Source organism: Ctenocephalides felis, unplaced genomic scaffold, assembly GCF_003426905.1.
Source record: "Ctenocephalides felis isolate EL2017-DRISC unplaced genomic scaffold, ASM342690v1 CF-g0.4_SCAFFOLD_01170, whole genome shotgun sequence".
NCBI classification, from domain to species: domain Eukaryota; kingdom Metazoa; phylum Arthropoda; class Insecta; order Siphonaptera; family Pulicidae; genus Ctenocephalides; species Ctenocephalides felis.
Genome location: NW_020537324.1, coordinates 66,702,488 through 66,719,916, shown reverse-complemented (window position 1 = coordinate 66,719,916; position 17,429 = coordinate 66,702,488). Strand labels below are relative to the sequence as shown.

The window sequence follows — 17,429 nt, the reverse complement described above, 5'->3', positions numbered from 1 at the left end:
AATTAGCATATATACAATCTTTAAAACCATGAATATATTTTTATCAATTAAATGAAACTAGTTAACTAATCATATTTGCATTATTTTTTTAAATATATTTCATTATTATATATTTTTAATGCACCAACTGGTGTACCAAAAGCCTCAGCATTATATGCTTAAACCATGTTATAAGTTTTCAATATTTGAGCAAGATATTTTTGCATTCTCTAATTATTCTGATACTCATTTAATAAAAATTATATTTACATTTTTTTGTCATGAATCATCAACTGTGTAGAATTTTAATTTAATATCTTGAATTAGTGGCGTATTTTTAGCCATGATGAAAATTCAAACAATGCGAAATGTTTTAGAATCGTTGTAATCGTTGAATTTTCATTCAACGTAAAGCTATGAGTTCGGAAATATAAGATACATAAAATACGACAATACACTTTAACCAGTGACTGTGATTGACGAATATACTCGTCATGGAGAATTTTGTGTATTGACGAGTTTGTATGCATATCATGCGTATAAAACAGTGACCATTTGCTACTTAAATAGATTTTTTTTTAAACCATAATATATTCTGTAGTGTCAATTATAGGATATTTTGAGCTTTACTGTAGGAAATAAGTAGTTGTGATTGCTATTTTACCTTAAGGCATGTTGCATGAACTTCCCCGAAGTGTTTTTTCGTAGATAGTTTAGATCAGTCATTACCATAGATACAGAAGTATAAAATCATAACAATAATTTGTTTTCAAAAATGTGCATTAGGTACGGTTGTGACATGTGGTGGGTATGATCCTTTTCGGGTGTAGATTAAACAGATAAAAAATCTAACTTAACTAAGACAAAATACAAAAGAGAAAGGGTAAGGAAAATTCAATGCAAGTAAAAAAAGATTTCACAAGGATTTATTGTTAACTTTGTTTGGAAAAATATGTTTTGATATATATTGTTATATTACATTCATAAGCTTTGTTTTAAATGATTATGTTGTGTTGCGTTATATATTTCTGTCAATAAAAGCCGTCATACACCATTTTGGCATCCGGAGATTGTGGGAGGTTGTGACACTCGCCCTTTTCGTATTTCTACGTATTTCACAATTCCAAATTAATTTACGTTTCTCTCAGCTAACAGGTAAATTACCAAAATTATTGCCTATATTAAAAAGTGACACAGCCGTACCCAATCTTCCCAGCGTCTATATGTAATATATACTTATGCTAGAGAATAAAAAAAATCAGTACACCCAAGCCTCGCTATACGGCCGCTCTTTATACGGCCTTTTTCGCTATAACGGCCCTCTTTAATTAAGGTACGTTTTCGATATACGGCCTAAAATGTTTTGCTATAACGGATTTTTTTCTCTATGTCGATATATTGCGCAATCTCGGTTTTAAGATTTAAACGAATCTGATGTGCTGGAAATACTTGCAGCTGATAGGAAACCTATTTCACATGAGGAACTCATTCAATTGCAAGCAGAGCTGGCAATTGATGAAGATACAGAACCTGTTGTATCCAAACAGCTAACATCAAAAATCATGTCGAGCGCTTTTTTATATTTTGAACAAGGAATAAACATCCTCCTCGAAAACGATCCTGACGTCGAACGTAGCGCAAATGTCTCTCGAGGAATTAACTCAGCCATTAGCATTTATAAATCACTAAAGAAAGAAATAGACAAGAAGGCAAGACAAACAACGTTAGACAAATTTTTCAAGCCACCAGCGCAAAATGATGGTGACAGTAGGTTTTAGTTGTTTCATTATATGTAAAATTTATGTTCTTGTTATGTTTATAATTTAAACAAAATAAAAAAATAATATATTTTGAATGATAAACCATATTATATATTTATTAAATTTGGAACCGATCCCATTGAATTTGTATGAATACATATTAGAATAATTGATTCGTTATACGGCTTTTCGCTTTACGGCGAAGTCTCGCGAAACGTATCTAGGCCGTAAAGCGAGGTTTGGGTGTACTAACATTTCTCAATTGCATAAAATAAGCCACTCTCTTCCATTCGATTTTTGCAGCGCAACTTATTCTGTGATTGACGAATATACTCGTCATAATCTATAGTTAACTGGCTCAACCGTACCCAGTGCTAATAATATATATTAATAAATAATATATGCTCATAATAAGGAATAAATAAAATTCAGTACTTACTTTTCTCAATTTTGTACGATAAACCACAATTTTTCATCCGATATCTTTATAGCGCACCTTATTGTGTGATTGACGAATATACTCGTCATGATCATGAGCACGCATAATTTTTATCAATATTATATTATATTGATTTGAAATTTTATCAATTTCATTTATTCATTAATATATTTGAAAAAAATCAAGGTGTTTATACAAGTATTTCACTTCTCAGGCTGTTTGTTTTAAAAAACCTAGCAACCACTTGAAAATATTAATTAACCTCTTAATCGCCAGGATAGTATCAGTAAATATTTCAGATAGACCGTGGTACCTTTATGAAATAATTTAGTTGAAAGTGTATCAAGTAAACTTAATGTATCAAATTTTTTTTTCCAAAATTTCTGGAAAAATTCTATTTTTTATGTCGCAAATATATATATATATATATATATATATAACTGATATAGTCCTATATTAAGACTCTTATCTCGACAAGCCTGCAAGTTTTTAAGTGATTTTGTCTCATAATGTCTGATATGGCTGTGTAGATGTTTTTAGAGTCAGACACACATGGCGATTAACCTGTTAATTAATTTTCGTCCCTTTCATAAATTACATTACCCATTCACTTACGTGAAGCTCCAAAGTGCCATTTGCAAAAAAGACCAAGCTGTTGATATATATCGGTGGTGCGTGCGTTGACAGTGTGCGAACCGTGCGGTGAGGCAGGCGCTGGATAAATCTTGCGCCCGCCTGATGCGTGCTGGTGGGGCTGAAGAGCACCCTGGACGCGCCCCTATGTGGCGGCGCTACTGCGCTTTGCCAATGATGCATTCCTAAAGGAAAGTAAATGATAAAAAAAAACAGGATAATATAGTACAAAATATGTAGTACTATGTATTTATTGAATAAGAGATATTTATACTGTACTGATGCTTCCAACAAGAAATCAATAGGCGTTCATACAGTTTTCTCATTGGTGTTAATCCTGTTGGTTTATTAAATCAATCAAATATCCGTTGTAATTTTTTAAATGAATGAGTAAATAACAGTTATTTAACATTGTGCACACACTCTCATACAGACAGTTTTTTTCAATATTGGCCTCTAACGATTCAGCACTACTTGAAAACTCGAGAAATCAAAATTAGCAAGTCGGGTTTTCTGACAAATCATAAATTTTCCATTCAAAAAGTTAAAAAACCAAACAAATCCATCTTATTCTAAAATTATAATTATTATTATTTGATGTTTACAAAATATACCTTCTAGGCCAGTGTTGAGGTGAACAAGGTGGGCTTGGAAGAGGAGTACTCGGTGCAGACCCGGCTCTATGTCTAGCCCATTGGGTACCACCAACTACGATTGCAGAACCTCCGCCGCCACCACCGCCTTCGGTATAAGATACGTCCAGGCGGGAACCAGAGCGCGATGGAGGTGCTGACGAACCGGTTCCTGGTGAAAGTAAATTTAAGTAAGTTTTTTTTATTTAATTTGATTCGGACAGCAATTAGAACTTAAAAGTTTTATGAGCTGTTCTGATGAATATTTTATAAACAACGTTGATTTTTTATAGATGGCCAAAACACTTGTTGCAATTTTATGTGATGAATTTTTATTATTACAATTTCTGCAATAGTGATAAATTTTTATTGTTGCAGTGATTCCCGGTAGAGGCTATTTCCATTTGGAAACATATTGTTATCTATATTTTTAAGTAAGAACCGATGTCACTACAGCTTAATATCTTGAGAACTTACTTGAGAACAAACCCCAAATAATTTCAATAAATATTTTTTAGTTAGTTATCTGTTTTCCTTGTTGTAAAAACTTGCCCTAGCAACACTCCTCGGTCAGCTCGATATCAAGCAATAGTAATATCCAATGTTCACTTGAGATTATAGATATCAAATGTGATATAAAGTAAAAATAGCTTTTTAGGACATTGATACTGAAGTACATAAAACAAAAATCATAATTACGATGAAAATATATCACAATTAAATTTCCCATTGTCTTCTAATATAATTAACAAAACAATCATATAATAATGTTTTCATATAATAATAGATATATTGTAATTTAATTAGAAATAAAAAAAAACTGTTTTTCAAGCCATCTGGACGATTTTACATGTATTTTTATTAATTTTAATTTTCGAAGAAGTATATTATGATTAATTGAATTAAAAATAAATTAAAGTTAACTATTATAATCTTTTTTAATTTGCATTTTTGAGATTAATGATTAAAATATATTTTTACCAATTTATTAACTAACTTAAATTATCAACATTCTGTAAATTATTAAAATTTATAAATTTTGTAATCGTTTTAAGACTACTTCAGAATTGAACTTGTATAATTGAATATTAACGTAGAAATTTATATATATAAATGTATATATTTAAATAATGGAAATATCAGATAAAATAAACAAAAAATAGGTTTTAAATATCTGTATTAAACAATCTATTTTAGTAATTTAATATTAGTATTGCATAAATATAATTTATCATATTTGATATATTATCATACAGTAATCAAATTAAATGAAGATAAAAAATTAAAATGGAAGAAATAAATCATCAATACTGCACTTATTGAGATAAATATTCTTTCTATACCTAAAAATATTTAAATATTTAGCTGATTAATGTTCAGTTTGGTTTTCAAGCGATATTTCACAATACTCCAGTACTCCTGCAGCACAAATAATTTAATTCGCATAAATCTCTCGAGAAAATAAATAGCTCTTTACTTTTCAGAAAGGTATACATTACACAACAGCAGAAGCAATCTGCCAAAAGTATTTTATTTATTATAGTACGGGCTTAAACAAATTGTCTCAATCCACATCATTTAATCAATTATTCAAGTATTGTTTTCCGAGCTGTAAAGGTCGGCTATGGTTTTGTTTCTCTTTACACTATATGAATTTTTTATGGTTCTTCCAACTGAGGAAGGAACAGGGATAAGCACTAAGCCTCTGACATATATTATGTATATGCCTACCTTTGAGGTGTTGTGGGACAAGACAGAGGAATCTTTTTATTACTGTCTTCAAGTAATTGATATATCGTAGTTACAACCAATTATTTAAAAAAAAGAGTGCGCGTAAGGTTCACACGCGATTGAAGTAGAACTTTTTTGCTATTGCACGAGATGGCATTTAAGTTAAAAATGAATACATTATATAACATATTTATATAATTATAAATTATAAATTATATAATTATAAAACATTAAAAATATTTATAATATTTGAAAACAATAATGTAATTAGTCATAGTTCAAATATGACATGATCGATTTGTCATTGTAATTAGCATTTAGAACTTGAATCTTCATCAGAGAAATGATGTAATTGCTGATTAATAAATTCTATAATATTCGTTCACACATTGGATCCAGTTAAACTACGCCTAAAGAAATATTGTTTTCACAATTTCACTCATCATGTAACTGTATTTGAAGAACTTCATGTAATTAAAATTAACATGCATTCATTGACTGCTTCTATTTTTGTTTTACTTTTTCGCTGGCGATGCAATCTCATTCAATTTTAATAACTTCAAAGATTTATAGAAACTACGAATAATATTTCAATAAATAAACACGAATAGTATTTCAATAAACTTACGTTTTTTACGCGGCACAAATGTTTCATTTGTTTTATTATTATCATTATAATTATTTACGGGGGAAAGGGAAAAATGTTCTTTTAATTCTTCTACGATGTAGCTTTAAAATCTAATGACATTCTAAACTCTATTCACTTGACACGACGACTAATAAAAATCGACTCATATAGAAATGATTTCATCGAGAGCGAATGAAAAACAATTCGGGCGTAACGCAACTTCCGTTGCATTTGCACAGAATTACTCCCTGGTCGCGCCTAAAAAAGTTTTACTTCAAAAAGATTGATAACTAAAATTAAGTAATTGAAACATATGATTAATTGGGCGTAAGTGGCGTTATTAATTATAGTGCACAAATACGTGTTTGTTCTAAATACTCCCATTATTAAAATTTTAATAAATTCATAAAATTCAACTAATTTTCGAAAGACTATTTTTCAGATCCATTATTAAATTTTTAATAAATTAATAGAATTCAACTAATTTTCGAAGGACTATTTAGGTGAATTTTATCAACATGTTATTTAAATAGCTAAATCCTAACTCTCATGGATTAAGTATATTATTTCCACATTTTGAGAAGTTCGTACAACTTGCCTTAAGGTAAAATGTCATTTATAACTATTTGTTTTATGAAGTTGTATACTGAAAATATTCTAAATAACTTGAAATATCGGAATAAATTCTGTTACTTTCAAAATTTTTTATTTAAATAGCACATTGTCAATGTTTTATTTTCGCGTATATACTCTCCAAAACACAAAATTTTGCCAATTCCAAAAGACGGATATATTCGTCAATAATAGTTAACTAAGTAATTAATAAATGTAATATTAAAATTTTGAATATGATTATAATATAATAGTAATAATTCTTTTACTCTTTCAATCAAAATATAAAATCACTAACAAAAATAATCTAATAAACCATAAATTCAAAATCTGCACTTATAAAACTAACTTGTTTACTTCGAAGCCTTGTTTTTCTCATTGCACAGATGCATCTCAAAGAAAATTCAATTTAGGTCAATTTATTTGAATAAGTAAACACCACCATAAGGCAAGTTGTAGTAATACGATAAATCTTAAATTGAATTAGGACTATATAATCCAAAAAACATCATCTTTTCGCAATAACATGATAAAAATATTATTCATGGGGTAACTTATCCTTGACCGAGTTGTTTGCTTTTAATCTGGATGAACGTTCCTTCTAAAAATGCATAGACTACATACTGCAATCAATGTTCAATTTATATGCACGTATAATATATTTAGTTACAGTATAATTTAAAATATTTTGCGGATGTATAAATTAAACTATTATCTTATATATAAAATTCTTCTGTACGGGTGTATGATTTGATACTTCTCCTAAACGGTTATTCGGATTTTGATAATACTTTTTAGAGCTTGTCAAAGGCAATTTTTAAGATTTTATAAACGATAAAACTGTAGTAATATTGTAGAAGCAAAAGTTACAAAAAACACTTATCATTGTGGTAGGACATTGGAAATATTTGAACTGCCATCTGCTTGGAATGTCAATTCACTTGAAATTTGAATTTAGCCGAAATTATGAGCCTAGATAATATTAGAATATAATATACAAGAAAAATGTAATGTCTACATTATTATTGCCGAAAAGAAGCTGAGATGTGCCAGAAATTAAAATAATATGAGATACAGCCAACAGTATAGATGTTTGGCAGATGAAATTATATCATTCAGTTTAATAAATAACGCAATAAGTCCAAAATACAATGTTTTTTAAGCTTATGCATATCGCATTTTGGATTACTTTACTAAATTATTTAACAATACAAAAAAATATCTCTACTTATTAAAAAAAGGATTTAGAATTTTGTTTCATGTGTCAAAAATTCATTTGTTTGGCATTAGTTATGGAATATTAAGCAAGTTGATCTTAGATTGAAGAATGATCATATTAACTAAATTTTACAAATTAATTTACCTAAGATTTGAACATAAATATTAATGTTTATTAAATTATTAGTAAAAAAAATGTACTTGGGAAATTATAATTGCCAAAAAGCAACTAATATATCGTACGAGATAATGAAAATTATAGACTAAATTTTATTGAAGCAATTACGTTGTGTGGTAAAATCAAGTGTGATAATGTTCTTTTACCGCAGATACCATATTATTTTTTCCTGAATATCTTATACTGCTTATGCCAAGACCATAAATGAATCTCAAAGGCAGGACATCAAATAGGATAATAAAAGGTATAGGATAGGATATTAAAAAATTTGGAACTTTTAAATTGTAGACGTTAACGTCTGCCGGGTCATCCAGTATAAATATAAATATATATATATATATATATATATATATTGTAAAAAAAAGACAAAATAACTTACCTGTATACGAGTATAATCCTGAAGGATTTGATCGAACTCTGAAAATAATAAGTTTTTGTTCAACTTCACATAAAAAAATTTCTTCTTAATATATAACTAATACCTATACTTTTGTAATAAATAAACGATCGAAAAAAACAGATACGAATTATATTTGGAGAATGATAAAAAGATAGCTCATAGAATAGTCATGTATTCTGATTGCTATTGAAAATAAAAATTAAAAAAAAAAAAAATAAATAAAAAGATTTATAATTTTTTGCTCTATTTGTAATAGTTCACTGTACCTATCATTTTTCTTCAAACATGATAGGATAAACAAAAGATTTAACCGTTTGCAAATCCTACAAATATTTACTAGATTCATGCGTTCATTTTTTTCAATAACAGCATCAAAAGGCGAACGATTTTATTTAATAACAAAACAAATAATGTTAATTTAAACCAAAATTTTTACTATTACTATTTCATCTATCCTACTTTACCTCTGATTGCTCATCGTACTTGCAGACCGAGTTATTCCAGTGGCTTGTCTTCGTGGACTGGACGGCTCCGAGGAACACGGCGGTGTCTTTGGCAGCAATCTGGTACTCGTATTGCTAGTAGATGGTTGCTGCTGCTGCTGCTGCATCAGCTGTTGCTGTATCAGTTGCTTTTGTTGAGAAATAGTAGTGAGACTACTAGAAGTGTGTGTTTGTCTAGAGGACGTCGCTGGCGAGTTGCCGGCAGATCTGGAAGTTGAAGCTGGTAAACGGGACGTGGTTGCTGGTGGCCCGGGACGGGCGGACGAAGATCGACGACGGAACAGACGTTTGCCGGTACCGGTACGACATACCCCTATAATAATAGATACAGAGATAGATAATTTGAGTAAAACCTTAGTAGTAGAATAATTATATTCTATGCAATATATAAAAGATGACTAGCTTTATGAGTTTCTCATGTATTATTATATATAAAGAATACTATTTGAATTGACTTGAAATAGTGTTGCAGTGTTGTTGTGAATTATTATTACTAATAAGAGTTAATTAGGAACTTTTTAATTTATATTCCACTGAAAATGACATGAGATTATATGTCGAAAAGTTTAGGAATAATAAAGATGATATAATTTTCTACAATTTTTTAATTGATGTATTGCTTTGAGGATTTAGTCTTACATACTTACATACTCAACATTAAAATTTAAAATTAAATTGAAATAAAATATTTCTTGAATAAGGATGTGATGAACAAATAATTTTTTGTTGTTAAATGCGACATGGTCGATGCGGCGCAAACAGCCGAGATCAGATAAGATACATTTTTTTAATATTCTTAGCCTAAAATTTACGCCCAACTACATCAGCTATATGCCAAACAAATCCTTTCAAAATCACCTTGAAACAGTCAAAAGGACAGAAATTTTAAAAGATGTTAATTTGGTATAATGCAGTCTATTTATGTTCATACGCATGCATTAAAACCGGCAAAAAAACAGATAAATTATTTTTACTAAAAATAAAAGAATTGAAAGAAAAGAAATCATTGCCCAATCATTACTAGTAAATAATATCACCATTGATTCAAATAAGAAACAAAAGTCCGATAATGACATTAAAATAACAGTTGAAGACTAATTATTAATTTCCCGTAGGGTAAGTTATAATAATCGCAAAAAAATTGAAAATGAATTTTTTTATATATTTTTACGTTTCAGAGGTTTCTGAATATTTTGGCAAACCTTAAAAAAATGGATGAATGTGTACGTGTGTATGTGTGTATGTGAGTGCGGATACAAATTTTTCTTGACAATTTCCGGAACACGGATCGACCGATTTGGATAATTCAAAAAACATTCGATCCCTATTGATAAGATAACGTGCTGATTAGTTTGTGGCAAAGGCAGGTCTAGCCATTCCGAAGATACGGGGCAAAAAGTGCTAAAACAATAGCTCAATTTTTAAGAGAACGGAGCGTCCGATTTTGATAACTCAAAAAACATTTTACTTGTATCGACGAGATAAAAAACTGATTAAATTTTTGAGAAGGCAGGTCTAGCGGTTTCGGAGATCTAGTGAAAATTTTTTTTCAAAGTTTAAAATAAAATTTAACCTTTTTTTAAAAAAATAATTTTTGATACGGGAAGTTCCAGCAACTTGCCTTAAGGCACGATGCCATGCTTATATATAATTTGTTATAGAGTAAGGTTTTAAAAACCCGATATTTAAGATAAACGTAAGGAATTCGAAAACCGTTTTTCAATAGAAAATTTTTAGTAAAAAATACAGGTTTTTAGTAGAAAATACAGGTTTTCAAAGTATGAACAACGTATTATTAATTGTATATAAACCTGGCCAATAATTTTTCTTTTGTTTAACTTAATTGCAAAAAATATTATCGATAACGTTGAATAGTAAATAATATCAGTCAAAAACTGCTCTTAATCACTCTACATTTTCTGTTAAAATTTATTCAAAACTCGAAACCAAGCAAAACCGTTTTCCTAAAATGTTCGCTTTTGCATAAATCCTATTGTAGAGTAATATGTTTATGATTTACCTGTGGGGCAGGGTTGACCCATGGGACACTGCCCTTCACAGATATGCCTTGCGGAAAGTAAACTTTGGTAGGAGTCCAGCATAATCGCACAGTTATCGCGGTCGGATGCCTCCAACGCCAAACTGGGGTAACGCTCTTTAAGCCTGCGGCGTTCCTTTAAATAATCACCACCAAAATCATATACCAGTTTAATATTTTACATTTGTAATGAAAAATGTGTCAAAAATAATTGCACGTAGAAAACAGCATAATGTTTTATTTATTACCTCTGCAAGCATTTTCTGTTCAAAGTCTTGCAGTTGTTTCTGGAATCCTTGATTTGGATTCGCGACAGCTCTTCCGGCTCGTACCACTTTTAAGGCTTCTTTCCATGAGAGATTCGTGACGCTCATAATGTAAGCTACTGCAACCGTCACACTGCGTGACATGCCTGCCAGACTATAAAATAATAAAATATAAAACAGATGATGTTTAAAACATTTATCATAGATTTTTGAAGTAAAACTTCTTTAGGCGCGACTAGAGTGTAACTCGATGCAACGAAAATGCGTTACGCCAAATATTGATTCGTCATTGGTGAATAATGTCGTTGATGAAAACAAGTTAATGCGATTAATATGAAACAAATATGTAAAATACCTTATATATAAAAATGAATCGCAAAATGTGTTGGTAAGCGCATAACCCAACAACGCCTGGACCAATTTGGCCAATTATTTTTTTAAAATGTTCGTTGAAGTCCAAAAATCGAATAATTGCGGGAGAACCCCTAAAAACACCCCTTTTCTTTTTCTCATACAAACGTTTCCAAACTATAACGTAGAATCAATTTGAGCTTTATTGCTATTATATAAAGTTCATATTAAATTACAAGCACTCACTGCATACTCCTTCTAAACGATTATTTGGATTTTGATAAATCTTTCTGTAGTTTGTTAAAGAAATTTTCTAGGATGTATGCGATTATAAAGTACTGGGATGTATGTGCAATATTGTAGAAATAAATGGAAGAAATTGCAAAACTAAAATTGCATTGAAAACAAATGAAAACTATCATCTGCCAAAAATTTCAATTCACTTATGAACCTAGACGATATTAGAATATGTATAAATTTATGATTATGAATAAGAGAAAAATGGAATGTCTACATTATTATTTCCAAAAAGCAGCTGAGATAAAAAAATTATAAATAATATAAAATCCAGATGACACGATGGCAGATTGAATGATATACATATGAACAGGATATGACAAATTAATTCACTTAAAATATGAAATTAAGTATTAATCAAGGCCGGTCCTACCTGTAATGCGATACATGCAAAAAATACGAGCGCATGACTTAGGGAGCGCCAACACAAAATTCGGATATTAAATTTTGAACATAGTTTTTTTTTTCAATATATAATTTCTTTGCATCTTTTACTAACCTTTCCACAATATTTTTAAAATTCCTAAAAATTTACTTTATAACAACAAATTGGAAAGATGAATGCATACAATTCGGCCCTCACGATATCGATTAGAAGAAGTTTAAGATGGCAATTTTGGACATCTTAAATAATAAAAAATTAAATTAATTTAATCCAACTCAAAGTACCAGTGTTATGCTATGGTTATGGTTATGTTATACCGTTTAAAAGATTTCAATTTGCAATATAGTGCGGTAATTGAGACTCATCATTTTATTTAAAGCAGTTCTACATTTAACATCACTCATATTATAAACTTATAATACTCATTACTCATTATTATATTATATTATATAAAAGTACATGCATTTTTTAAAGAGTAATTTAAAAAACAATGATTATTATTTTTAGGTAAACGGTAAATATTAGTATATTATATTAAAAGATTGTAGACATGGGTACAGGACAACGTCTGTCGGTTCATCTAGTTTATCATAAATTTTTGAAGTAAAACTTCTTTAGGCGCGACCAGGGTATAACTCAGCAAAAATGAAACGGAAATGCGTTACGCCAAATACTGATTTTGTCATTGGCCAATAATGTCATTGATGCAAACAAGTTAATTCGATTAATATGAAACAGATGATATTTAAAATATTTTACATACATTTTAAGTAAAAGTCTTGAGGCGCGACTAGTGTGTAACTTAGCAAAAATGCAACGGAAATGCGTTACGCCAAATACTAATTCGTCATTGGCCAACGATGTCGTCATTTGAAACGAGTTAATGCGATTGGTACGGCAACCATGTAAATTACGAAATGTCAAATGTTAAGGATTTAGATAAAAATTCATTCTAAAATAAATATAATTGTCTCTAATTCTTCTTTCCGTGTCAATGGAACCATATCATTGATTACAACTGAATCTTAATTTTAATGACTTCTATGTAATAATAAGTGATTTAATATTACGACCTGGCCTATAGATTTAAGATAATTAATGTTGGCAAAGTTCCACGTTAACACAGTTCGGAAAATGTTATTCAGTCTTTGAGACTTGCACAGCTCAATGAATCGTTTATACCGTTATTGCATAAAATACGAGTTAATTATTCGAAATTTTTATAGGTAAAAAGAACATTATATTCGATGTATAAAATTCCTGAATATTTTAATTTCAGCCACTATATTTTATTCGAAGACTGAAATTTTATAAACAAATAATAAAACAAAGTATAATTCTACAAATGTAAATTAATTTTCAAACTTCATGAAATTATTTTTTGCACAAGCACAGTACAGAATACATTTTCAAAAGTAATGGAGATTGCTTCTATGACAAGATAGAGCAAACGTTATTGATTAAGGCCAATATAAATTTGCTAAAGTGTTGTCAAGATTGGCGATATCTACAGGCATTGACTACATAATTTTCATTTTAGATATTTTTGTGATAACGAGCGCTGCCTCCTTTTTTAAAAATAAAATTATTATTCAAGTCTTTTACACCTAATCATACTAAGAACTTCCTAGAAGTTTTACTGCATATTTAGAAGAAAAAAATGCCATAGTTCCAATATGCAGTTCACAAAACTGCAAATAGTTTTATAAATTCAGTTTAAAAGATTCTTAGAATTGCATAAAATATGTTCTCTCTCTCAATTCCAAACACACTCCGCATAATATTGAAAAATGCAAAAACTAAGTAAGATGCGAACACCAGAGCACGTACATACTGGCGCCTCTAAAAATAGATATGGAAATTAATATCGACTGCAGTTTAAATTAAAGTACCAAAGCATTATTTCATTTTATGCATCATTGCTCCAGTAACAAGTTTTCTGAATATTTCAATTTCAACGTCAAATTTAACTGTCAGAGTTACCGTAACAGGAGGAAAATATGAGGTGTAATTCCTCTTAGTTATTAATGAGTTTATGACATAGTACGAAGTACGAAGCTTGTGTTGACTATAATATATTAGCACGTAAAATATATACATATAATATACGTTGAAAGTTCATACATTGCATTGAATTTGTTTAACTATTTTTAAAAACATTTTGAAAATTTGAGAGTATTTTTTTTATATATAGTGTAGTGCGTGGCACAAAGGTCCAATTTGACTTTTAGCATACTGATCTTTTCCATTTGGGATAAGGAAGTAACAATTCCAAATTTATTGAGATATCGATTATGTGTATAATTTAAGATAATGTATTTCTAGAATTTTAGCAAGATTATTCATAGATGTTTATTCAGGCATTACAGTGCAAAATCCAGCTCCACTATGTTATGTAGAAAGCTATCTCCTCGCTTCAAATATGCAAGTTTAGTACACGTCAGGGATGCCCTTGTCTCCGGAAATGTTCTTTAAAGCATATTTCTCTAGCGGGAAACAAAATGCAACTCAAATAAAATACCTTCAAAATAACTTTAAAATTAAAAAACCGGAGAATCTGGCTTTTGTAGAACAAATATGAATAATAAATGATACGTGTATGTAATTTACAAAATCAATAACATAAATCTTTTTCTGTTTTAATAAAGTACTAAATTTTAATGTAACTTGCCTACACACTTTTGCTCTACTTGTGCTTTTACTTAAAAAAAAGATGGGCCTCTCAAAGTCTATCAATTTGGAAAATATTAAATTCATAGTTCAACAAAAATTTTAATTCTTAATTTAAGACTTTAATTTAAGACAAACTGTGTCATATTATTTTCAACCATGATCTTGTAAACGCTATTCACTGTTACGCTTACAAAGTTTAAATGAGCAAAATCAATAAAAATTAACCATAACAACCGAACAATAGTTACAATTTGACCAAAGCTCTGGGTTGTACGTAAAAGCTCATATATTTCAAACTACTTGAGATGTTTTTTCATAATTTTCATGATAGTTACTACCAATACTACTACCCCGTTACGGCTTGACGTTGAGTTCTGGAATACGCTATATTTGGCAATTTCTTCCTATTATGTAATCTACATTATTTCTAATGAATAATATCAGAAAATTCTCAAACATTCTAGATCAATTCTGGTATTAGATCCAAAAAAAAAGTAATTACACACTTTCTCAAAATTGATATAACATTGCGTATACTAAAGTATTATACAAAACCGACTTTAATTGATTTGACTATTCAGAAACAAATATGAACTAGATAGATGGCATTATGCCTTGAAGCAATTTGCTGGAACTTCTCGTACCGTAATGAAATATTCGAGGAATATTAAATGTTTTCAATTATAATAATCTCTGTAATTTAAATATGTTCATTGTTTATAGAAAAGTAAATAAACACAACATAATTATTCGAATTCAAAATGAAAGTCATTGTCTAATATTTATAAGAATTATATAAACTGAATTGCAAAGTTAAAATTATTTATTTGAAGTATATAAATGAGCTTTAGAACTTTAGCTGAAATTAAGTTCAAAATGTGATTTATTTTCGATAATCAAAAAAATACTTTTTTAAAATTAAAAAAAAATCCTTTTCCCAATGGCAATTGCTTCGTCAACAAAAGCAGATAGTTTTTTAGATCATTCAAATCGGATGCTCCGTTCTCTCAAAAACTTGATTTCTATTTTCTGCACTCTTTGCTCCGTATCTTCAACACGGCTGGACCTGCCTTCTCCAAAAACTAATCATCACGTCTTCCCATAAATAAGAATCGAATGTTTTTTAAATCATTCAAATTTAAATAATTGTATCCCAACATATATACACACACACATACATCCATTTTTTCTAAGGTATGCCGAAATGATCGGAAACCTCTAAAATGTAAAGATATGCAAAGATTTTCAATTTAATTTTTTTGCGTTTACTATAACTTATTCTACGGAAAGTTAACTATGATCTAATCGACTCTAATTGATTTCACTCTCCAAATACAAATATGAATTATAAATTACCATTACCAAAATTATGTTTGTTCTGTTGATTAAAATATTTGGCTCGTGATGAATATATAATATGTGTTTATATAATAAAATATGGAAAAACCTAGTTAAAAATTTAAATCTGTCCTGTTTCTCGCGTGATACGTTTGATAACATGAATAAATGGGAAAATGCGACCTGGTGGAGCCGTCACACACGCCACGCCGGCTAATGTAATACTCGTCTAATTAACCAAGTTTGTCGTGCTAATCTGGACTCAACTTGCATTTATGCTTTGAATGGAAATTTAATCATACGAATCTGCAAAATTGAAATGTTGCTGCATATAAATCTACTTAAATTATGCCGCAGATAATATAACGTAGATCCAAATAATAAAGGATATGGTAATGCACTACACATCGAAAGTAGTAATAACGTTGTTATGCTAGGGACGTTAGTAATAACAAAAACTTTTAATATATCAATTAATTAAATTAAATAAATAGGGAGCGTCCATTAATCACGTGATAATTTTTTTTAAGAATTTTTGGACCCCCCTCACCCTTGGTGATACACACCTCCCGCACCAAACATAAAGTTTAGTAAGAGAAATTTTTTTAGTTTTTTGAAAATGTTTAGATTTTTTAAAAAGAATTTAGGTACAAAATAAATGCACGTGATACTTTATTATACCCCTCCTTTCTGCACGTGATTTTTTGTGATTTTTTGTCAAAACACCCCCCCCTCTCTCTTAAAAACCACACATAATTAATGGTCGCCCCTATTAATACAAAGTGTAAAACTTAAACAAATATTAAAATTGAGATATGACTTGAGATATGTTGCACAAATTTTCAGAAATTTCCCCACATATAATTGTTGCTAACATATCATTACTCTATGTAGTAACTTCATTTATCATCTATAGTCGATCAGGTCACGAAAACAAGCTAATGTTCTTTTAATTAGAACTTTATTTCGGTATTAATGATATATTAATAACCTATGAACATATAATTAAAGATAATTTAGATTTCTTGATACCTTGATTTTATGACCAATTTCAAAAACTTTCCTCATAACATATCAAAAGTTTGTAATAAACATGCCAATCTTATATTTCTAGTCACAGTATAACTTATAGTGAGTCAGAATTCCTGATATAAATCTGAGTTGTTTAATAATATTTAAAGTTTATCAGCTTTATATAATGAGATAATTTGATAAAGCAATTAAACGCTTTCTCAGTCTATAAATGTGTTGATTATATTTTATTAAATGCGATTGAGATAATCCAGTTACATTTCTCAACGTTCTTGTAACACTAAGAATAATTTCATTAATAATACAGCTTATACAATTAGAAGTTGTCTTTTGAAA

At 29.3% G+C, this 17,429-nt stretch overlaps 1 protein-coding gene across 1 annotated transcript; it reads right to left on the bottom strand.

The window, feature by feature from the left end:
- Positions 1–2,749: 2,749 nt before the first annotated feature.
- LOC113367557 (dual specificity protein phosphatase 15-like) lies at positions 2,750–12,920 on the bottom strand. Its single transcript, XM_026609155.1, has 7 exons — positions 12,814–12,920; positions 11,000–11,171; positions 10,734–10,887; positions 8,675–9,026; positions 8,190–8,227; positions 3,426–3,615; positions 2,750–2,996 (listed from the first exon to the last, which is right to left on the bottom strand). Exons 1-7 carry the CDS (start codon positions 12,918–12,920, stop codon positions 2,957–2,959), a joined length of 1,053 nt encoding a protein of 350 aa, XP_026464940.1. The 3' UTR covers positions 2,750–2,956.
- Positions 12,921–17,429: the final 4,509 nt, after the last annotated feature.

What these genes read in the sequence shown, in the direction of transcription:
- LOC113367557 (XM_026609155.1), bottom strand. Translation starts at nt 12,920, where the DNA reads ATGACGACATCGTTGGCCAATGACGAATTAGTATTTGGCGTAACGCAT. An exon ending in TCAAGACTTTTACTTAAAAT is followed by an intron (nt 11,172 to 12,813) that starts GTATGTAAAATA and finishes ATTATTTTATAG; the next exon opens with TCTGGCAGGCATGTCACGCA. An exon ending in CCTCAACACTGGCCTAGAAG is followed by an intron (nt 2,997 to 3,425) that starts GTATATTTTGTA and finishes ACTTTCCTTTAG; the next exon opens with GAATGCATCATTGGCAAAGC.